The 23,739-nt window shown below is 41.9% G+C and overlaps 2 protein-coding genes across 3 annotated transcripts; one reads left to right on the top strand and one right to left on the bottom strand.

Annotated features, from left to right (window-relative positions):
• Window positions 1-514: 514 nt before the first annotated feature.
• On the bottom strand, window positions 515-11,916 carry TAF1D (TATA-box binding protein associated factor, RNA polymerase I subunit D). 2 transcript variants are annotated; one of them, XM_084226486.1, is made up of 16 exons: window positions 11,872-11,916; window positions 11,484-11,556; window positions 9,453-9,701; window positions 8,901-9,348; window positions 8,443-8,618; window positions 7,855-7,912; window positions 7,378-7,550; window positions 6,877-6,929; window positions 5,990-6,127; window positions 5,548-5,677; window positions 5,149-5,197; window positions 4,298-4,334; window positions 3,914-3,982; window positions 2,185-2,246; window positions 1,286-1,358; window positions 515-634 (listed from the first exon to the last, which is right to left on the bottom strand). In XM_084226486.1, the coding sequence occupies exons 3-7, from the start codon at window positions 9,686-9,688 to the stop codon at window positions 7,398-7,400; spliced, it is 1,071 nt and encodes a 356-aa protein (XP_084082612.1). In that variant the 5' UTR covers window positions 9,689-9,701; window positions 11,484-11,556; window positions 11,872-11,916; the 3' UTR covers window positions 515-634; window positions 1,286-1,358; window positions 2,185-2,246; window positions 3,914-3,982; window positions 4,298-4,334; window positions 5,149-5,197; window positions 5,548-5,677; window positions 5,990-6,127; window positions 6,877-6,929; window positions 7,378-7,397. The 2 variants fall into 2 exon arrangements, with proteins under 2 accessions (XP_084082612.1, XP_084082611.1); XM_084226485.1 differs by lacking the exon at window positions 5,990-6,127.
• A 215-nt stretch (window positions 11,917-12,131) lies between these two features.
• Window positions 12,132-23,593, top strand: LOC311166370 (ester hydrolase C11orf54 homolog). Its single transcript, XM_084226311.1, has 9 exons — window positions 12,132-12,185; window positions 14,722-14,834; window positions 16,865-16,963; window positions 17,897-17,970; window positions 18,537-18,638; window positions 19,580-19,756; window positions 20,483-20,632; window positions 21,217-21,333; window positions 23,361-23,593. Exons 2-9 carry the CDS (start codon window positions 14,777-14,779, stop codon window positions 23,532-23,534), a joined length of 951 nt encoding a protein of 316 aa, XP_084082437.1. The 5' UTR covers window positions 12,132-12,185; window positions 14,722-14,776; the 3' UTR covers window positions 23,535-23,593.
• Window positions 23,594-23,739: the final 146 nt, after the last annotated feature.

Below are 23,739 nucleotides of genomic sequence, written 5' to 3'. Positions count from 1 at the left end.
CATCTTAAAGCACTTGAATGGAAGAATTAAAAATTTACTTCTTCCAAAGAGAGGTTTTCTATCCTTGTTTTCTGAGCTAAGCACATATCAATTAGGTCAAATTCAAAGCTCAACTTTTGCTGTAACCTTAGTTATTAAAAGGTGCAGTACCAAGGGCTTTTCATTAATACTCATTCTGGTTAAAATGCACAACAGCAAGGCATGGAGTGGGTAGGAGTGGGGAAGAGACCTTTAAAGAACCTGCTTAAAGCTCCAACAAGATCACACTGGAGCATTCTCTGCTCCAGGAGGAATCCCAGCTATGAGCCTCTTCATTTTTGCAGCTTCCCCTAAATCTGTTTCAAGGGAACTCTTAGAAAGGTGATTTTTGTTCATTAACTCTACACTTCTTTTCAGTCTGGTACAGCTGCATGTACTGCAGCAGCAAATCATAAGCCAGATCCAGTTTGTTAAACTCCATGGACCTAGCTGGAGGCTGTTTGTAATTCTGGGATTATCAGTAGAGCACAGAGTAGCAAGTTAAAATGAATGTTTAATTCGAAAAACTGCAATAAACACTGTAGAGAAGGTTATTTCTTTATTTGGATCAGCTGTGCAGTTCTTTGGAGCAGGCTTGCAGCAACAGCAGCAGTATCTAAGAAAGGAAGAATAGCTATTAGCATTATCAATCCAAATAAAAGCAACTTTTCTAATATCCAATCTTATCCTCTCTTGGTACAACTTGCGGTCACAGCCGCTCATCCTACTGCTTGTTAATTGGCAGACCAACCCCCACCTCACTACAAGCTCCTTTCAGGTGGTTGTACAAAGCAGAAGGCTCCCCCTGGGCCTTCTTTTCTCCAGGCTTAACACTCCCAGTTCTCTTAACTGCTTATCAAATTTGTGCTCCAGCCACCCTTCTTCACTGCCCTTCTCCAGACACACAAGCTGCAACTGGTCTGCAAGACTGCTCAAACCACAAGTGCAGCAACCCTATTCCTTAATACCCCCATGCTGCAAGTTCTTGCTTCAGAATGGAACTGAGTAGCCTCTCCCCCACATCAGCATCAAAAAACCCCAGAGGCAGCACCATAAGGCCTTTTTTCAGCCCAGGAGGACCAACTACACAAGGTGTTATCTCCTCACAAATAGACCATAGCACACATGGAGTGTCCACGGCATCCTGCAGAGGATTTCAATATGCGGTCACCGCGTTAAGAGCTGCTGGTTTTTCAGCCATGCAAACCCTCTTTGAAGTGACCTTCAATTTCTTTACAGTATCAGCCTTTTTGGTAAATGCCCTTACCTTCACACTCACTTTGGTAGCTCCCACATGGTGTTTCTCATCCCTCTGACACGCAGCAACTTGCTGGCACACCCTAGGAGTTAAAAGAGTTGGGTTTGGTTAGTACTGGGGAAAAGTGCACCTTGGGTGTAAATTGCATGGAACAGCCTAAGTCTCCTGTTTTTGCCTCTGTTCCAGAGAACCAACCTCTCAGCAGGAGCTCTGGAATTCAATCAACAAATCCTTTAACTGGAACTTTTGTTAAGCACCTGTAGTTTAAGTGTTTAAGGTGCCCAAGGATACATCCCTACACCTCAGGCAGAACTTGCTCTTAACAGCAGAAGGGAGTATTGTCTCCTTAACGTGGGCTAAAGCTTTATGCCCAGCAGACTTGGTGCCACATCATGTGGCAGCACAGAAGTCTGGTGGATTTGCTTTATGGTCATGTCCACAGCTCACCAGAAACAGTAACATCCCAGCAGCCTTGGTAATGACCAGATACTCCTCTCACTGCTCTTACAGGGCTTGAGCACTCAATAACCCAGCTGCCCATCTTTTCCAATGAAGAACTAATCAATCCTGCCAATACATAACCCAAGTTGTGAACAAGCCTGAAGTATGGCATAAACTCCAAGTACTGAGGAATTCCTCACAACCAACAGCAAAATTAATTCAGACACCTATACCACAGATGGTTGCACAACTGTGACAGCATGTATACACACACAAGAAGGACACACAGAGGCGTGATCTGCTCAGATACTGCCAAGATCTGCAGTGATCACTACCCAGTAATCTCTGGTACTCACAACCATTTCTACACTTAGTTCTACAACAGTTTAGTAGTTCCCATGTTTACAGTCATAAAAAGCTAATACATCAACTGTGAAATCTCATGGAACTGGTAACTGAGTGCTTACCTGTCAAACAAATTGCTTCCATCTTTTTAACTCAGGGCAGTTCATTCTGTATCCTAAAGCACCTGTTAGAAAGAATTGAATGCACTTGCTGAGTTCCAAAGGCCAGTAGCAAGTTTTCATACAGATAATCAAAATGAAGACAAAGCATCTATTTTCATTTGTTACATGAAAATAAAAGATAAGTACACTGAAATCCCTGACGAGGTTAAAAACTGTTTCAGCAAAAAATACAAGATTTAACAGGCACAGCAGACTGAAAACCAAGGATGCCAAATGCTGCACTGGTGTAGCACTGCTTTTTGACCATCCCATCAGGAGAAGTCTGCTGGGTGCACAGACCTTCAACCACAACAGCTCAGTTTACATTTGAGCTTCTTGCATGCACCAGAGGGTGTCAGGGAGTAAGAGGTACTCTTCACAGAACCACCGTGCAGCTGAGATGGAGAACAAACTAACAGGAACAGCAGCTTCAGAATTCTTCTATGTGAAGATTTATACTTTTTCCAGAGTACTTGCTTTTTTTACTTTGAACTCTTTGTTCTATAGAACACAATCCAGGGATTTAAACAGTATAGCAGTAAACTGACTGAGCTGCTCTGAAATTAACTCTTTAAACCCCATACTTGAAGAAATTAACCAAATATTGCTGCTCAGTATGAAACTGTGGACCATCTTGATTAAAAAAAAATGCAGCAAGTTTATGAAGTTACTCCCTAAGAGACATCACAGTGCTGTTTCTTCTTACCTACAGCCACTGAAACAAGAAATAATAAATCACTCCTGTCTGATTAATGGGAGGAATACTGTTTCAAGCCATCCAGAAAAGAAGAAGGAAAAAAACTGTTACAAGTCAGGTGCCTACACAAAATCCTGGGCAATAGACTAAGTTCAGCCATGTAATTCACAATGTCAGCTGCACCTGAAGTCCCAGAACACACAAACTTTTTATTCCAACCAAGCTTTTCTACTTGAATCACTCTTGGTTTTGTATTCCAAGCATGTTTCAGTACACCTAAAGGAGAACACTGGGCATCCTGCAGTCCTCAGATTCTACTCTAAGATTTGTCTTGCAGTTGTATCCCACAGAGCTAACAGGTAGTTAAGTGGGTAAAGCCAAACCACAAGTTTATTCTGTGAGGCGTTTCCAACGACACGAACCTACAGAAAAGATCCCATCGGGATAGACCTCAACATTTCTGGTGCTATAAATTAACAGAAGAGATAATAAATCAAAACCAGACTGGAAAGGTACCTGGTACAGATCACAGTACATGTCATTATATGTTGTTTCAAGACATTTTGGGGAAGGAAGAGGGTAAGTGATAAACTAGCATCTCCTTCATATTAGCAAGGTTTTAATTACAAGTTAAGTTACCTGAGAAGCAAACATCAATGGGAATTATCTACAGAACTCAGCAGAATAATCCCTGTAGATTTCTTATCAAATGTAGCTTACTGGTCAATGCAAAATTATCAGTTTAAGCAGTTAACCTGCTCACCTTGTTCTTGACTGAGGAATTTATATGAACATTATTGGGCAAACTTAAGTTACAATAAATTCTTCCTTTAACAGAATGAATGAGCCATTAAGATATAGTAGTGTAATGTTGAAAAGAGTCCCTGAAACCTTCACAAATTAGTAAGCTTGCTCTGAGAGACTCTTGGCCTACTGATAACCAGAGCCCCTCAGTTTTTAAGGTATAGGCAGAACTTCAGATGTCACACTAACCCTTGAAGCAGCTTCAGACTTCTTTGAATGGCAGCCTGCATTTCTTTCTCCTTCACTTTCTCTAAGTACCTGCCACCAGAAAAGAACAAGTAAAATTACAAACCAGCATCAAAATCAGAAGAACCTACAATAGTACTAAGTAGATTTGTTCAGAAAGGCTCTTCTCACTCACTCTCTTCAGAGCAGTTGAACATTTTGCCAATCATCACAACAATTTTCTCACAGCATTCTTAAGTTTGGGGAAAATAAGCTCTCATATTTTCTGAAACAACACTGCATTTTCTCACTCAGAGAGGAGCAGCAGTATAACCAGCTCACCAAAATAAGGACAGGTGGCTGATCTGAAACAGGCACGAGTAAAAAAAACCAGTCACACAAACTTACCAAGATGCTAGTTCACACTGGACATCAGGTGCACTTCCTAAAATAAAACAAATTGTTGTATCTAAGTAATGCTTTCAAGTTTCCCCAATATTTTAGCAGTTCTTCAAGACTTGGGTGCTTTTATCTAGTATGAAGCCAGGCAGACAGTAGTAACCCAGTTACACTGGCTGAATCATTTTATCTGCAATCAAACCACAGCCCAGTTTATCACACAACTACCAACAAGGTCCATCTGCAGCTGAAGAGACTGGAGCACTACGGCATAAAAGGTAAAACTAAGGGAGTTACCTCACAAAGAAAGCATGGAAGGGACCATTGTAAGACACCTTAAAAATATACTTTTAATAAACCATCTACAGGAATTCAGCACTCCGAGTATTTTTCTCTACCTGCTAATTCTACTTTTACTACATAGGATGCAGAATTGAAGCACACCAACTCACATTTATGCTTAGATTTCATAGCAGCTGCATTTTTAAGTATGTTTGCAGAATTGTCCCACTAAGTGAACTTGTTACAGGTCTCATTGTCACCACTGCAATTAAGTGTACAGCGAGGAAAGCAGAACCTGTTACTCTTCTAGCCACGTTTTCCAATTCAGACACACTGCAGGTTGTGTCTTGCTGCTGAAGAACGAGGCATAAAAACTCCACAATGTCTTTAGAATAGCCTGGTTTTTAAACCTAGCCAGAAAGTAACGTGTCTCTAGTGCTCATCTGGAGCTTGGATTCTTGTTTCAAAATAGAATACTTTCTTTTTTCTTGTCCAAAGGCAGCCAAGAAGTTGAATTGAGCTTTTATCTTCAACTACCTCCACCTAGGAAAAACCCCAACTGTGTCCTCAATACTTACATATGAGTAGAGGCTTTCCAATCTGTTCCACACATCCACAGGAATGTCCCTTTAAAAAACATTTTGGAACAATGCCATTAGTTCAACTATACTTTTATCCTGTAACAGTCCAACAGTTTTTTGATGTTGTACCTGAAAATCTTCCCACTGATAAACACTAAATCTACTTGTTTCAACAGAAATACCAAGTTTAACCAGCACATCTGCATGAAAACCAACGATGCCAGCTGTTGAAATATTGTAGCACTGCTTTTTGAACACCTCATCAGGAAGACACTGCTGGGTGCAGATACCATACAGTGCACAAATTAGCCTGATTACCTGCTGTGGGAATAGCACTTAACTGAAGAAACCAAATGGTCTTATGATGCTGAAGCTCAGAAGAAACACAAAGCTCACCTCTTTTGCTACCATGCTGCACAAATGTCCACTGAAGTAAAGGATTTGTGAATCAGGTCAGCAAACAGCCACAAGAATTCAAGAGATTGCCAAGTAGTTACAACTGCTGCTGCAGTGTGTGTGTGCTCATCTGCAAAGAAACATACAACCAAACTACACTTCTGAAAATTCACAACACCAACTCTAGACTGATCAGTATTTGAATGAATGAATGCTATTTGAGGCCATGCAAATATTGTCCCTTCATATAAGTAACACAACTAATACATTCATCAGCTGTGGGTTGCAAAAGAAGGGTTTTTTCTAAGCACTAGGTTCCAGGTTTTTTGTCTACAGCAAAAGACAAAACCTGATCAAGTGCTGGAACAGACTGAGTACATCCATTTCTTTACTATTTTTGTAACAGCATTTGAAGCTACTTTCCAATTGACTGTATACTTACTGTTGGCAGCAGAAGCTGACAGTTACCACACTTTTCCAGTCCTAGAGACAGGTAGCTTGAACCAAGGTAATTGTGGTGAGGAGTTCAGAACCACATACAGTGTGCCAACCTGATGTGCTTCCTAGTGCAGCTCTCTACCTAGAGCAATGGCCAAGTGAGTTGTCTGCTCCTATCCTCTCATTCAAGAGTGTTCTTGTAAGACTTAACAACTTGCCCATCCCCAGCTCAGTGTTTCCCATGTCAAAGGGGCTTTCCTATGCTGTATCCTTACTAGGTGCTTTCTTCCATGCTATTCCCTACACTGTCTCACACCATGCAGATTTGTCAACATCCTACAGTAAGAAGCTTTCACAGCCATGTACATAGGCTACCAGCTGCTCTCTGCTGTCCCTCCTGTTCTTGCAAGAGATATGAATTAAGATGGAATTTTACCACAGGGAAGCCACCAGAAGCTGCAGCTGTTGATAAACCCTGGTACAGAAAGTATACCAGGGTGAGGCACCACAAAGACACTGAGGGGAAAGTAGTTCCTCAACATCTTCAGCAGAGAAAATTCCAGGCAGTGTTGTTCAAACCAAATCAGATGAAGTTACAACATTTGACAAAAGGTAAACTTGTTTTTTAACAAAAACTGCACTTTGAAGTATTCAAGAACCAAAGCTTTTATTCAAAGAGAGGCTACAGGCTCTAATTTTGGTCAGACTGATGAAAGGTATGTAGCACTGAACTCATACCTGGGAAGCTTCACAATCACAAGCTGCTCAGCTGTGGAGCACTGTAATGTGTTTATTTTAACTATGGAGCACTGCTTTTTCAAAACCTTTTGTGAAATAGTGCAAAAAAAGCTACCTGAAAGAAACAAAACTGAAACCCAAGTAATATCTTACCTTATGCAGCAAGAAAACCAAGAGGTATTTCATCTTCCAAAAGCAACATAAAACTAGAAGGGAAAGAAAAGTGATAAAAACTGTCATATACAGTCAAATAACTGAAAGTTACTGAAATCAAAGCTAGATTTTAACAATCAATTTAGCAGTTGTAATAAGTTTGATTTTCATGTATATATTTATCCAGTTCCATTCAGAATTGAAACTTAGTTCATTGTTCTGTTGTGAGAAGTCAAGTTGCAGAAGCCAGAACTTCTCACCAAGCTCATCAGCCACTGAACCAGGAATATTTAACTGTTGATAGAGAGTAGTCCAGAAGACACTCAAAAGCTTAGCATGAGGACAAGTTACTCTGTTTTTGTTAACTGTCTCAGACACAAGCCCAATATACTCAGAGTAAGCCAAATATGCCTAGGCAGCTGGGTGGAGAGCTGAACTCCAGACCCATGTTTTAATCCAAACAGGCGCACGAAAAAGTATCTGAAGAATGACCACTGATACCTCATTTGTCCATCTGCGGTTCACCAAGGTGAGCCTTGCAGAGGCACTGAGTTCTCTTCAGCACAGTCTTCATCCACTATTTCAATCACTTCAGGTGGTTTTGCAGGCTTTCTTCCTGGCTTTGACTTTTTTTTTTTGGGAATTGTGTTGCTTAGAATGAAAGAGCTGTTCTCCTAAGAAAATGGAAGACAGAAGTAAGAAACAAGTCTAGTTTTGAGATACTTTTGTAAGATTTTAGTAGTACATTTGTGGATGTTAAGAACTCTAGAGGGAACTGCAGAATTCCTGTACATTTCAGCATTACACTGAAGATAAGTGTGGACTATCAACCTCCTTCTGCACTAACATCAGAATTCAGAGGTCACACAACTCTGGATCTAAGCTCAAGAACTAAATACTGAAGACATTATCTACTAATTCTTTAACTTCAGAACAGAAAGGCTAGAGTGTTTCTGATGTTAACAAGTGCTTACTTACCACTACTCTGGCATCAAGTTGTTCCTGAGTATCAGAATTCAAGCTGTCCTCATCATCACTGAAATAAAAAAAATAGGTCAAACTGTCTACTTTTATAGAACCTTAAGATGTGTACACTACAAGCCCATAAGTGAACAGTAGCTGAAAGACAGCTTTGTACCTTTAACACTGTCTTTTAGGCTTTCTAAAGGTTATCACTGTATTCACAACAGCCAGTATTCTTGCTGATTTACTGATCTCTTTATTGCACTAAGCTAATAGCTTGACCCTGAAAACTTAAGATAACACTTCAGTTTTTAATAATGTAAAAAGGTATTAAAATTATCCTTTAGTCTTTGTTTTAGAACACTGTATTTTAACAGATAACATTAGAGGAGTGCATTTCAGCAAATACAATTATCAGTCTTCAGATCAAATTAAAAATAAAAGTCACCATCTACAAACACAGAATATCCCAAGGGATAGAATGTTTTGTTCCCAAAATAAACAGTGCTTTCAAAGGTTCAAAGGACAGGAGAACAGCTGAACTTGATACACACACATTTATATGTTAGTAAAGCACAAAAAAGCAAGCAAAGATGAACTTACTCTGTCTCCTGAATAGGGGAAATGGGGCCTTCATCATCTAAGTATTTGTGTTTCCGTAACACCATACACTCTTTTTCTAAGTCGTCGCTGGCCTGAAGGGCTTTTAAAGCTTTTTTAAGATGTTCTTCATATTTAAGCACTTCAATATACTTGAAATAGCCCTTTGCAGCTGCTTGCTGTAGAAAAAAAATACTCAGGTAAGAGCTTAAAAATAACACTATAAAGCATTTACATTATGAACTGATAGAATGTTACTGATATGTAACATTCTATCAACACCCATATATATTCTTGCAGTGTTTGCTTTAAATGGTATTAATTTTACAACATCAAGTGTCATGTTTAATAGGAGTAAAACCAGTTTCATTTTTTTATTCCAGTAGAAGCGCAACAGAGCCCATTTCAATTCACAATTTTTAGACTAAAGAAATATTTATCCCACAAAACTGAGGGCTTACCTCATAACCAAGAACCATCTTTAAGGGAATATGTTTCTCTCCATAATGTTTTTCAACAAAAGGGAATTGAAAACCTCTGTCTAAAAGCCTCCTCTTTTGCTCCTGAGGTGAGGCTGTCAGTGGGGGCCTCCCTGTGGGCATCTGTGTGCTCTCATACTTTTTCTTCTTTCTCTTCCCTGCATTAATTCTGTATTTTCGGTGTGCAGCAGCTTTGAACTTCCTTCCCCTGAAGTGATAGGCAAAAATGGCCTTCAAATTGAATTTTGACTTCTGCTGCTTGGAAACTTCTAATGACTTCCCTGGACATTGGGGAGACAGTGAAGAATCTGAGGAGCTTTCATTGTCAGGTACTCGTGTAACAGATTCAGCCTGCTGCCTTGAAGATTGAGATCGTCTTTTCTGCTTTGAAGGTGCAATGGAGCACTCAGAACGAGCAGCAGAGACATCACTGAAGAAGAAAAAAAGTATTTACTTTCAAAAGAAGGTTCACGTTTATGATACATTACACAGGTTCTCTGCAGGAAAAATTCTGGACTAGCAATAAAAACTTACCTTTCTGAATCACTGCTGATCAGTAAAACCTCAGCTGAAGCAGCTGATGATTTACACATACTGTTAGGATGATTTGAAGATTCCCCAGAAGCAGCCACCTTCTGCCTTGACTGCTCTGTTCCTGTACTCCTTTGCCATGAACACACCTCAGACGGCTCCTCCTGCTGATGGCTCATCAGCTCTTGGGCATCAGGGTAATCAGAGCCAGAAGCCTGGGGCTCATCTGTATCAGTCATGTTTCAGTTTGCCCTAAAAGGCAATGGAAATGCAAGAAAAAAAAAATTAACATCAATCAGGTAAAAATTTCCTACTACTCTACTCATGATCACAGAGTAAACTTAAGAACAATCTTAAGGAAACTTGAGCAGAGATTTTCCTATAAACCATGACCAGTTATATTCTTCATACTAGCATTTAAGTTGCAGCCACTGAAGATATTCATAGCATAACTGAGGTCAAAAAAATTTTTAGAGTCTTTTTAGTTCAGCACTTGCCCAAAGGAAGGCAAACATCAGTGGTGCAGCAAATTGTTCAGAGACTTACCAAGATGAATTCTGCATGTTTTAAATCTCTCCCTACTAGGGGAGTTTTCCTCCAAACAAGCAGATATACACATAGCCAATGGCTTCTTATACTTGTAAGGATATTGCAGTTTTAAGTCATACATAAATATTTACTTTACTGTGGTTTAAAACCTTTAAATTAATCCAAGACAGTGTTACCATGAGAAGCTATGCCATCTTCCTTCTGTTTTTCTGAGCTCTAAGATACCTAGAATCTCCTGCTCTTAACAATCCATCACCCATTTATTTGGCTATCAATCATCACAGAGACCAGCCCCAGAACTAAAATGTAAATTTTCACTTTAATCTGCAAGACAACGCAGTCCAGCTCTTGGGTGGCTTAAGTCTATACAGAAGGGACTGTAACACACAGCAAAGGAACTTAGTTTTCCTCAGTATGAGCTTTAAGTTATTTTACCTGTTAAGTCATTTACTAGCTCTGTAGACCTGTATCTTTCTAATTTTACTGCGCTTTTTAGAGTGTTACAAACTGATCATCATACCCATTAATATTTCAAATGTTATTGCACAGCTCAGCATCTGAAGACACTAGAGCAGAGTTTATCCTATGTCCTCAACCTGCAGCAATGATCCTAAGGGCACATGCACTTAAAACAAAGGATTAGGCCCAGTCATAATTTAGAAAAGGCAGATTTCAACTGACCCACCTGATCTCCTCCTATAACCAGTGTATGAGGCAAAGGCTGTGGATGCTGTCTGCCTGGACTTTAGTAAAGCACTGGACACTATTTCTCACAGCATTCTCCTGGAGGAAATGGCTGCTCATGGCTTGGATGGGTGCACTGTTCACTGCATGAAAAACTGGATGGATGGACGGCTGGGCCCTGAGAGTAGTGCTGAATAGTTACATCCAGCTGGTAGCTGTTCTTAAGTGATGTTCCCCAGGGATCAGTGCTGGGGCCACACCAGTTTCATGTCCACCTACGACCTAAAAAGGGGATTAAGTGCACCCTCATTCAGTTGGCCAGGGACACCAAGGGTGGGAATGATCTGCTGAAGGGCAGGAAGGCTCTGCAGAGGTGTCTGCACAAGCTGGATCTGACAAACTAAAGCCAACTGAGTAAGGTTTAACAAGACAAAGTGCTGGGTCATGCACTTGGGTCACAGCAGAAAAGGCCCCGGGGATGCTGGTAACAGTAGCTCAGCATGATCCGAGATGTGCCCAGGTGACCAAGAAGGCCAATGGCCTCCTGGCCTGAATTAGCAATGGTGTGGCCAGCAGGACCAGGGCACGGATTGTCCCCCTGTAGTTAGCACTGGTGCAGCCTCACCTCAAATCCTGTGTTCCATTTTGAGCCCCTTACAACAAGAAGGACGCTCCTGCCAGCTTTGCTATGCCTTTGCAGGCACACTGCTCACACTGATTCACCCATGGCCTGACAAGCACGAAGCCCAGAACCAGGACAGCAATGCCACTCCGACTGCACAGGCCCTGTCTGGTACTCACAATTCGCAGCTCAACATCCTTCGAGGTCTCCACCGCAGCTCCGGCCTGCAGCGCTGGCACAGCACGCAGATCCCTTAGGGAAGAAAAGTAACCATATAAACTTGCTGAAAGCCTAACAAAGGTGCCAGGCACACCACTCGCCCCCTCGCCAGCCAGCAGCTCGCTGGGGCCGGCGCCACGGGAAGGCCTTTGGAACGCGGGCAGGCACTAGGTCACCACGGACCGAGGACCACCGCCCCCGCGGGGCCCCTCACCGACCGCCACCACACCGCCCCGGTGCTCGGAGCACGGCTCCACATCGCCCGGACTGTCCCTCTGCCCCCGGCTTCCACGGTCCCTGGCCCCGGCAGCGCGGATGGCGGCGGATCCGCCCGCCCGAGCGACCCACCTGCGCCGGCCGCTGCCCCGCCGCAAAGGGCGCGCAATGGCCGCCCCGCACGTTAAATAGCGCCGGGAAGCTCGCGAGAGGCGCGCGGGCCGACGGGAAGGAGGGGCAGGAAGGGGGGGGGGGGGGGGGGGGGGGGGCAGGAGGATGGCGCCATGCTGGGAGTGGCAGCGCCCGGGGGCGGAGCCGAGCCTAGCCCCGCCTCGCTTCGCCGTGCCAGTCCCGCCGGCAGGGCAGGTACGTGCGGTCGGGCCGTAGCGGCGGTCGGTGCGTGGCAGAGCTCAGACAGGTCCCGGCTTCCCGCGGCTTCTCGCCCGGTGAGAGGCTCCCATTCCTGCTGTGCTGCTTGTCTTTCCCCAGGCTCCTCCGAGCTGGCAGCTCCAGCCTGAACAGCCGCTTCCTTCCCCCCGCAGCTATGCCTAGCGTGCCGCCGCCTTCGGCGCTCCCTCGCTCCGGTACTCTCCGCTGCCTTTGCCTGCCGGGATGCTCTCTGTCCCTACGGAGCCCGGCCTCGCCTAGCACGCCTGTTGATACCCTGCCGTGAGCCGTCCCTTCCCCAAATCCCAGCCGCTCAAACAGTTGCCTCTGCTGCCCCGCAGCTTTCCTCTGCCCCGTACAGGATCTCCTCGCACCGCCCCAGACGAAAAATACGGCTTCTGCGTCTGTGGATGGCTTGCTCTTCTTGGTGTCATCGCTGAATTTCTGTCTCACAACTGCCATCTTCAATTTTTTTCCACGGATATTTCTTCCCCCACTACCCCCCACCCCGACTCATGTCTAGCCTACCTATAACCTCTCCTATTTGCCTGTAACTGTCCAAGCTAATTTCAGTTCAGGTTTTGATAATAGACACCCAACACACATAATTAATCTAATGTTTCACCTTTCATCTGCCTTCTCCTGGTACCTGGCTACTCTCTCTGATGTTTTCTTCTCACTTCAAACGTAGATTTTTAAGTCTTTACATACTTGTTGCCTCCATTCTAGTTGCACCATCCCACATCTATAATAATTTTATCATCCTTTTAGCATTTGTGTTCTTTCTTTGAAATTCTTCTGTAGCAATTCAGTGTCAGTCCACCCCTCCGTGATGGATCTTAATTGTGTGCTGTTGTCTCAGGTTCTCTGTGTCCCACACCACACAATTCACTCCCCTGTGAATATTTGCAGTGATGGGCCACAGATCTTCTCTTTTGTGTTTTTCCTGATAAGAACTACTGTCTACCTCAGATTGGGTTTATTTTGGTACATCAGTTTTTTCCACAGTTTTTCTCTCCTTTCTTGATTGTGGGGAGCTAACTTATTTGAATACTGTACAAGTCTTGTCTCTGCCTTGTGCACAACAGCAGTTCTAGTTTGTCTTCTCAGACTGTTTTGGGACAACCAATGTGTTGAGTGCTGGCACAGCCTCCTCCTGGTGGCAAAAAGTTCTTGAGGGGATGAGGATCATCTAAAACAATGCTCCCAAAGCCATGTTCTCACTTTCTGTCTATGGCTAAATGCTCCCTTTCTTGGTGCACACTAAAAGCCTTGTGGTGTGATTCACTCCACCTGACATGAGGCTTCTACCAGAGGCACCAAATCCAGCCTGCTGCTTTCTCCTCCAGAGCCAGAGGAGGGATGAAATCAACTGTGGAGATAGATAAGGCTAACTAAGATGAGAATTATTATACACAGGTTGCAGTCATTCTTCCCTTCTCTGCTGCTTGCTACAGCAGTAATTTGGGGTGGCTGAGCATCGAGCTGAAAGATTTCAGTTAAGTGACTGCTACGTTCTCCCCACTCTTCTTATTTCTTTTTTTTTCCACTGGTTTGGTGGGGGTTTTTTTCCTTTATGAAGACTCAAGAGGACATGGTGTAAGGACAGTTGCATTTTTTTGACAGTCATAAAAGTTAGGATATTTTAAAAACCAAAGCTAGAACTGTACATAAGCAGCTGTCTCACACCATAGTCCTTCCTAACAAAGAGTCAGGTCTAGGAATGTAGTTAGGATTTCACTTTTTTCCTTCTTCCACCTGAGATCTGGGTAAATGGGACCTATCTTTTTTTTTATTGCTGTGTGTAGCAAGTATGTGCCTAAGGAGTTAATGATTGCTGCAGCTGATTTTTAGGTAGTGTACAATCAGTTGTTTCTGCCCTGACCTAGTGCCTTGCCCTTCTAGCTGGCTTTGCTGTTGCATGGCTGACTGAAGTACACTTCATTTCTGAAGGGACTCTTAAACTCGTGTTCAAAACTTTTTGCTACAGTACATACTTTTTTTTTAACATACTTTTTGTATGGGTACAGAGCCTGATACTGCAGAACTTGCTGGAGTTGATTTCTATTTTGGTGCTAGCCTGTTCCTCTCTGGAAGGGGAAACATATGCCCAGAATCAAATGGAGACCATGTCACAGCTGGGGTTGAAAGTCCACCATTGCTAATGCTGGAAAAGTAAACATTAAATTTGTGAAGACCTTAGGAGGCAGCTGATGTGCTCAGAAAAGCTCAGGTTCCTTTCAAAACTTTCTTGTGACTCGAGGCTTACAAAGACACTCAAATCTCCTGATCACTTCATCTGCATTCAGCGTAGGATATGTTTTCCCTACACCCAGCTGTCAGCTTGAGGACTAATATGTGTAATGCTCTGAGCCAGCTATAGCATATATAGCTATATGCTCTGAGCTAGCTACACACACATCTTCCAAAATGCATAAGAAATTCAACATTACTATTGAAGCTGGCAGTCGCTCCTGTGATGCCAGAACTACAGTCCTATTTTTTCTATGTATTCTAGGTGAAATTGAAAAATAATTAACGTGTTGAAAGGAGCATGTTTGAATTGTTAAGCCATTATCTTTGTTGGCAGACCAGTCACTCTGCAGTGTGCTGTCACTTCATACCTGAAGAAATCAGCACCCATCAGGAAATGGCCAAAGTCGAAAGGTTTGCATTTCATGTCCCAAGTCTGGAGGAGCTTGCTGGGGGTAAGTTATGCAACATGTGACTTTATACAAACTTGTAATGTACTCTTCAAACTTATCTTAAAGCTCATATCAAAGTCTTTGTACAGCTAGTATATGCAGAATTCCTGCCTTTAGCACCCTGAGAGGCGAAGAACAGCACTATTTCTCTATATGTGATGATTTTCTTAGAGCAAACAATGATTCCTCCCCGAGCCCCCAAGATATTTAAACACACAGATGGGCTCTCAATTCCTTTAAAACCACTGAATATGCAGATTTGTGTGCAGGTCATGAAAGTTTGACCACCACACACCAAACTTCTTTACAAATACAGAATCATCTGTCCTCCTCTACCCTCCAGTATTTCTTTCTTTTTCAGGACTGCTCAAAACATAGCTGACAAGACACAGTGTACCATGGCAGATCCTCTTGCTTGAACGTACTTAGCTCCTCCTTTGGTGATTGCCTTAGAACAGGGCTGCAGGAAACATCTTCTGTAGTTTACTTCTTTCTAAAGCCTTTGCAAGATGTGCTGGGAATAACAGAATGGTTGAGGTTGGAAGGGACTTCTGGGTTCAGCCCAGTTGCTCATGAGCTTTTTTTCTTGTCCTAGTAGGAAGACATTATTCCTTCTGGCAGTCTCTCCCCTGCAGCAGATACTCTGAAGTTTTTTTGTCATTCAGATTGATCCTCAAGTTCAGTCTGCCACTCTCCTGAATCTGTGTCAGTTTGACATTTCCCTGTAATGAGAATGTGTGGTCCCAGCAGTGCCCTGGGTGGTTCCCAGTGCTTTTCTTGCCCAGTCAGATGGGGGCAGTAGGCCAGGGCTGCTGCAGAGAACACCTCATACTTGCAGTAGAACAGCTTGAAAGGGTATCAGAAAAATTTCATCACAAAACAGAATTTTCCTTTTTTTTCCCCATCTGTCCTGAGGATCTCCTGTAAGCTGGGAATTATGTTGCTGTTCAGATTTTGGGTATAATTTGAGGAGTGCCCTTCTACTGTCCTTGTCCACTTGCCAGAAAGTACTAAGATATGTTTAGAAATGTACCAAGTACCAGCTACTACTTTTGGTGAAGAGCTTGGTAAATCTGATCTCAAGAAGTAAGGTATGGCTGAAACCCTAACTGGAGGAAACAAAGGCACAGGAAAATCTGTGTAAATAAGGAACCATCTGATTTGAGATCACAGACTGGATGTTCTGTTCCTTAGTTTGAGACATCTGTCAAAGCAGACCCCCAGGCATGAAAGAACCTAGACCTTTCAACATAGTACTTGAAGCAGTGGACGTGAAGACAATCCCACACTAAAGGTTTGGAAGTTGTTTCCAAACAATGTACTGATCTAATCCTCCCTGTTGTTTGAGTGACTTGCAAGTTCTGAGCCTAAAAAACCACTGATATGAAGTAAACAAAAAATTTTAGATTTGGTTCATTATCACTAACACCATTAATTATCTGTCTTGCTGTGATAGTGGCACTTGCCAGAAAATCTCCACAAGAGCATAAACATGACAGGCAGTATCCCATGGCAGTAGAAATTTCCAGATAGCAGGGACAGTTTGAGATTATAATCAAGCTATTGCAAACTGTCTGGTTCATGTATGTAAAGAACTGATTGTTGCTTCAGCTAAATCTTGCTTCCTCCTTTGCTTTTGCATCATAGTTGACTGTGATCATAATTGTCTGCTCTTTGAAGCAAACCCAGTGCTGAATGAGATTGAGGTTTACCCATGTTACTTCACACTGTGCTGCTCCTAGTGCTACTTGGAGCAGTCAGTCAGTGTATTTCAATGAAAATGTTTTTTAAATTCTTAAAATTAATTAATGTGGCAAACAATTATCTGGACAAACTTTTGCTCCTCTCTGAAGCTCAGAGTAATGTAACAAGTGCCTGCAGACATTTAAATCAATGGAGTTACTTAGGGTAAGCCTAAATGATGTATCTTGAAGAAATAAAGCCCAAACAGATATGTTTATTGTTGTTAGAAACTTGTCAGACTCTTGGTAATTTTTCATTGTCAATAATTTTGCCATTATTCTTTATTACAGTTTTGCAGAAAGGGCTTAAAGAGAACTTTGCTGATGCTCAAGTCTCTGTTGTAGACTGTCCTGATCTGACTAAGGAACCCTTCAACTTTCCTGCTAAAGGTGACCTAGCATTCCTGTCTTTCACTAAGACTTCTCCAGTTTTTCTGGCATGAACCTGCTTAGTTTTGATCCTTTAAAGATGTTGAGAGAGCTTAAAATGTTTTTCAGGTAAAGCATATGCATGAGTGGAGAGCTACATTTTATTTCTGGATTTGCTTCCTAGTTGATGTATGAACAAGGACAAGTCATTATTAAGTACTTGTCATATTTTTCTTTTCTTAACCTATCATTGCATACCTACTTATTTCATAAGCTTTATTTAGTGTACTGAAAAGATTTTGAATTTAAGTTGTTATCTTTCAGAGGGAGAAATTTTTTAGAACCATGCCAATCACTATCTGAACCTAAGGAGTTGTACTTCCATTAATTTTTGAATTGCTGATATTCATGTATGTCAATGAAGTGAACCTGTCTTATTCTGAATGGGATTCATCTTGTTTGCCACTAGGTGTCTGGAGGACAGACATGTCATCTGTGGTACTCTGAGTTCCCTCAGGCATCAATGTGAAAGAAACACCTCCAGGAGGTTTATTCATCCCTTCTTAAAATACATATCCAAATAAGTGGGGTGAATTGTCCTGAGATAGCTTTCAGCTTTGCTAAAATTTTGCAAGTGGAGTCCCAGCAGAGTTCTCTACTGTGTGGTGAGGGTGTTACTGGAGAATTGGCAAATGGAAGGTGTTGTCCAGTCTAGCAATTTTTTTTTGTGCTTAGAGAATGTTATTTTACAACATGTTGTGTAGCATTAAATCCTACTGTGAATAATCTTAGGGCTTGGACTTCTTGATAGTTCAACATTTTATCTAAGCATGCTAGGGAAGTAGTGTTCTCAAGGGTTTGAGGAACCAGGTCTTTGGTGGGTTAGAATGCGTGCTTATTGAAGATTATTGGGAAAAAATGATTTTACCAATCTAACTGGCTGTATTTTTCCAGGAATCTGTGGAAAGCCTAGGATAGCAGATGTGGGAGGTGTTCCTTACCTCATACCTATTGTACAGAAAGAAAAAGTGAGTTTTTCCCTGTAGCTGTGGGGTTTAATACATTTGTCAGAAGGAAAGCAATAAACAAAACTAAGGACTAAGAGATAGTAGGATCTAAATACTAGAATTCTACACCTGTGAAGTACACTTTTAGTGTTTAATGAGACTGATTCTGATGTGTGTTGTATGTCACAAAATCTAATAATTCAGAACAATAATTCAGTCTTGGAATAAAATAAGCAGGGAACATACAGGTAGAATCTATCTTTTAGCAAACAAATGGACATCTACCCAATTTGTTATTAGTAAACATTGTGTTCAGAAGCCATGTTCAACCTATCAAAATTTTAATGAGAGTGGGTGTTGTGAATTAAATGCCTCCAGAACTACAGTGAACAGACTGACAACTGCAGATCAGAGCACCACACCAAAATCATAGAATGGTTTGGGTTGGAAGAGACCTTAGAGATAGTCTAGTTTCAACCCCTCCTGCGGTGAGCAAGGATGCCACCCACTAGGTCAGGTTGCTCAGGGCCCCATCCAGCCTAGCTTTGGAGACTTCCTGGGATGGAAGTATTGTTTTTCTTTTGCAGGTTTATGATCTAAATAGAGTTGCAAAGGACATTGAGCTGCCTGGAGCTTTCATTCTTGGAGCTGGAGCTGTTTCATCCAGAGTTGTTGGAATAAATGCTGAGGTCAGTATGTAAGAGTGATGGTTTTCAATGAGTTCATGGAAGTATCACAACAGTAGAGCAGTATTATGCTGGGTATTCCCCATTTGCAGCAATGTATTTAATAAACACTTTCACACTACCAACACATAAAACACACTAGAAGGAATTGAGATGAGGGGCATCCACTGAGGTACATACTCCTGAGATAATAAAGATTAATTTTTAACTTGTAATTCTTCAGGAAGCATGTCATTACCTTGAAGCATGTGAGAAACATGGTTTTTGAAACTGATTGACAAAGACCTGACCAGAGGTTTTAATTACAAGATTTAGAAATGCTTCTCAAACTTACTGGTAAAGGCCTTTGAAATACTCCTTGTCTTTTGCCCTCTTGGATGACTTTGTTTCACCGTTGTGAATTTTAAAGATACCACATAGAAAATTATGAACTGCAGGAGGGTAGGAGACAAAAACTATTGCCTATGGAGACCTTGGTTAATCACAGTTTTTTTCAGGCATAAACCTTTGTTCTTGCTGTCTCCTTTTGATGGATTTATTGGCAGATGAGATAGTCCATATCAGCATTAAATTTGGGCCACTGTAATAGTGGTTGCTACTGTACACTGACAGATTATTACATAGAATTCCAATACTTGCATACAGACTATAGATTTTTTTTTCTTTCTTTTGTTTTTTTTTTTTTAACACTAGCATTCATCTTTATATAACATGGAGTTTAGTTGTTCAGAAAAAGTAGACCTGTTTTCTGGACCTTTCAATTACATTACAATATTAGTGCATTTTTCTTACCAGTATAGACCTCATCCTGAGGGACAGAGCTGTGTGATGAAGAGGATTTTTTCTTGGGATCATGGTCCAAAGCTTAAATCACATTTATTCAGTTCATTTGGCTGATTCTTACATGTTCTTATTGACTTATTCTTATATGTTCTTTTTCCCAGTTTATCCCTATTGTTCAAACTAAGAGTGAAAAAAAGCCTGCTGTAAATGGGAGTTACATTGCTCAGATAAATCCTGCAGATAAAGGGTGCCTGCTTGAGAAGTACAGCAGTAAATACACTGATTGTGAGTTTGGACTGTTGGCCAACCTTTATGCCAGCGAGGGCCAACCTGGTAAGGTATGTACTTCCATCTAAGGTGACTTTGCAGTGCTTTGTGACTGACTGGAAACTCATGGTTCTCCTATCAGCTTTCTGTGATAATAGTAAAGTAGTAATCCCACAAAGGAAACATGTAAAAATAAGGAACTGGTGCCAGCGATTGAGGGTAAGAATTAGTGGAGACAGAGGCACTTGAATTTTTGAGGGATAGGTATTAGTTTACAAAAACTTTTCCATCATAAATCATTCATCCAAATCCAATCCAAACTAGCAGTGACTTAAGGTAATGGTGCAATGTACTTGTGTAAATGAGACGTGGGCACTTTGGTATTTTATTGCACAAGTGCTTCTCTTGACACAGCCAGCACCAAGAGGTGCTGGCAGAACAGTTGAAAACCCGAGTGCTGCATGGAAACTGAACAGCCTTTTCTGATACTCAGTGTTTCTTTCTGATAGAGTGGAGGCCAGCTGGTGGACAGAAGGGAGTTGCTCATGTCACTGTCTCATATATAGGTAAATCTCCCAGCTCCCTGTTCAGGCAAAGCTAGCATTGAACAGAACTAAGGAAAAGAGAGCTGGTCACATACTGGAAAGATGCAAGTGCAGCAGCGCTTGCATGGAAGCTTATCTTTTCAAAAAATGATCTTGGGTTATCAGTTTGGGAGAATTTCAGAACAGCTTTCACAGACCTTTTCAGACTGTTGCAGCTGGAGATGGCAGTGACAAACTGATTTTATCTTCCAGGTCATTGAAGTGAAAGCCAATGGAAGAACTGGGGAGCTTAACTTTGTGACCTGTCTGAGACAAACTTTAGAGAAACACTATGGAGAAAAGCCAGTTGGGATGGGTGGCACGTTTATCATTCAGAAGGGGAAAGCAAAGATTCACATTATGGTACGTTGTTCTCAATGCATGTAACTTTCTTTGTCCTCCTGAAAACAGAAGTATAAATCAGGATGTAACATCTTAGTTCCTTCACTTTATTTTGTATTTTTAAATGTATGCAAAAACTATTAGGATGAGCACTGTATTAAAGTAAGGAGTTGACATTACAAAATCACTGTTATAAAATCAGTAATTCTGTTTTAGTTGGCATTAACGCCATCATCTTTTGAAATCTGTGTGCAGCTAAAGAACTGGACAGCTATTGTAAAATGAATTGAAATGAAATACATGAACTCAGATGAAACTTGTAAGAAGCAGTAAACTTTTTAAAAAATAACTGAGCTTCTAAAATGTACCAGGAGGAGGAGCATCCTCACTTCAGTAGTTCTCCTACTACCTGTGCAATAAAAGACATAATATTCCAGTTGCTTCTGTTTCAGGTAGAAACAGAGTGATGGGCACTGTGAGCTTTTTTTCAGTCAATAAGGAAAATGAACAGAATAGTGGGGAGGGAAAAAGCAAAGTTGCTAGAGAAAAGGTATCCTGATGCAAGTGTCTTCTTTTTACTTAAAAAGCTTTTATTTTTGCTCTAGCCTCCAGAATTTTCTGCCTGTCCCCTGAATACTGATGAGGATGTGAATAACTGGCTCAAATTCTTTGAAATGAAGGCTCCACTGATTTGTCAGCCAGTAATAGTTTCCAGAGATCCGGTGAGTCTCTTTTTCTCCTTTCTAAGTATAGACTGAGACCTGTAATGAATTTTGTCTTGGATGTGATTTTCCTTTCAAGAATGGGAGTGTATATATATATATATATATATATATATATATATTGTATTCAGCTCTTCCAGGGCTGGGGCAATGATTGAGAAGCTTCTCACTTCTGTGAACTGCTTGAATTGTTTGAATTGAGGCTAGGTGAATCTGTTCTGAAACCTAGTGGTTGTTCATAGTGGATTAACTTCATGGTTCTGTTGCATGTGTTTTCAACTAGTGTTTGCATCCCAAGCCCAACAGTACAGTTTGCATTCACTGATGGCCACACTGGGAGAAATGTCAAGAGCATGGAAGGTGGTTCAGCCACCTGTTTATGTAATTCACTTTCATAACAACTCCCTCTGCTAATGCTGTGTCAAAAGACATGAAGCATGTGTCCCATTGCTGGTGTAAATTAAAGTCTGCAAAGCCTCATGCTGGAAACTTACCTAGCATCTTTCACAAGCACCAACTTCAACAGCAAATAATTCAGGATTAAAACCAATCTGGTTTCCAAAACCATTAAGATGTTTATAATTAGAAAAACTATTTGTTTAAAAGTAACCAGAAAACCATAGATGAAAATGGCTATTTTATAAATAACAATGCAGTCATAAGTAGTATAAAATGTTTTTTTCCAGAGGTAAGTGGGACACACTGTAGGCTTAAATATGTTGAAGGGTGTGGTTTTATTGTGTCATTATGTGGCAGCCTTTGGCCTAAGGCTAAACTGTATCTTCTCATGAACCACAGATGCATCCTTTGAAAGCAGCTGCTCTATTCAGAGCCAATGCAACTTGTGTGCTGGACGCCTCTGGGTTTCTCCTGTCTGCATCCACTGCAAGCTCAACAGCACTTGGCTAGGTTTTGGAAATGTTGAGTGTCACTACAAGAAGAGCAGGAGATGATGACATTTCCAATGCCATAGCACTATTCGCCAGTATCCCCTTGCAGCCCAGGAAAATAATCATGTTCTATGTCAGACTAGGTGTGGCCAGGTCAAGCAAGGGGATTCTTTCCCTCATGAGACCCCACCTGGAGTGCTGCATATAGCTTTGGGGTCCCAAGAAAGATGTGGACCTGTTAGAGCAGGGCCCAAGGAGGGCCATGAAAATGAGCCAAGGGCTGGAGTACCTCTTCCTTTGAAGAGAGACTGGGAGCTGACATTGTTCAGTCTGGAGAAGAAAAGGCTCTGGAAAGATCTTATTGCAGCCTTCCAGTACTTAAAGGAGGCTTTTAGGAAAGATGGAGAGAAACTTTTTACCGGGACATGTAGTGACAAAAGAAGAGGCAAGGATTTTAAATTGAAAGTGAACAGATTTAGATTGGACTTGTGGAAAAAAAATTTTTAGGCTAAGTGTGGAGAGACAGTGGAACAGGTTGCCCAGAGATATGGATCCTCCATCCTTGGAAGTGTTCAAGGCCAGGTTAGAGGGGCTTTGAGCAAGCTGGTTGAATGGAAGATGTCCCGGCCCATGACAGGGTGGTTAGAATAGATGATCTGTGAAGGTCCCTTTGAACCCAACCCATTCTATGATACATAAAACTGGTGGTGTTGATCTCATGGTTTAGGATGTTAGTTGCTATTTTATTCATTTTTCGTCCTGTATTCATCTAAGCTGGCTCTCAGAATTGCAGTAGAGACAGTCCCTTTATCACATGGGCCTGTGGCAATTCAGTGCAAAAGGGTTTGATTCCCAGTAGGGGTTCCTTGGTGTGACTACATTATTTAATCCCAGTGGAAAGAAAGGTGGGGGGGGGTGAAGGGGTTCAAAAGGACATCTCAGTCAGATTAACACCAAAAGCTGGGGGCTGTCAGGGTTTCTAAATTATTTTGTCTTATTGGTTTCACAAGTGTCTTGCAAGTTTTCACTGCTTAACGTTTGGAGATGTGTGGAAATGTGTGTTAGGATAGCCTATCCTGTGACTTCTAAATGCTGTTGCCATGAGCGCCTTGATGACGGGCCTCTGTCTGGTGCCAGGGCTTCGATCTGCGTGTGGAGCACACGCACTGTTTCAGCCACCACGGCGAGGGAGGGCACTACCACCAGGACACCAGCCCGGACAGCGTGCAGTACCTGGGCTACTTCCAGCCCGCCGAGCTGCTCTTCCGCATCGACCGGCCCCAGGAGACGCACCTCGTGGGGAGAGACTGAGCCCCCGGGCCCATTGCATCTTCCTCAAGTACAAATGCTGATTTTTGTAACGCTTTCAATTATCACGGATCAGATTTAAGAATAAATATGAGACTAGTTGGCTGCCGCCTTCTTAATTGTGTCAAAGGGCAGAACGCAGAGCACACGTTACCACCGAATTCAAACGGAAATTTAATGGCAATGTTACTGTATGTTTTCCTTTTGC

This window comes from Fringilla coelebs, assembly GCF_963513975.1.
Source record: "Fringilla coelebs genome assembly, chromosome: 2".
NCBI classification, from domain to species: Eukaryota; Metazoa; Chordata; class Aves; order Passeriformes; family Fringillidae; genus Fringilla; species Fringilla coelebs.
The sequence above is the reverse complement of the archived record's forward strand: the minus strand, read 5'-3'. Positions and strand labels throughout refer to the sequence as shown.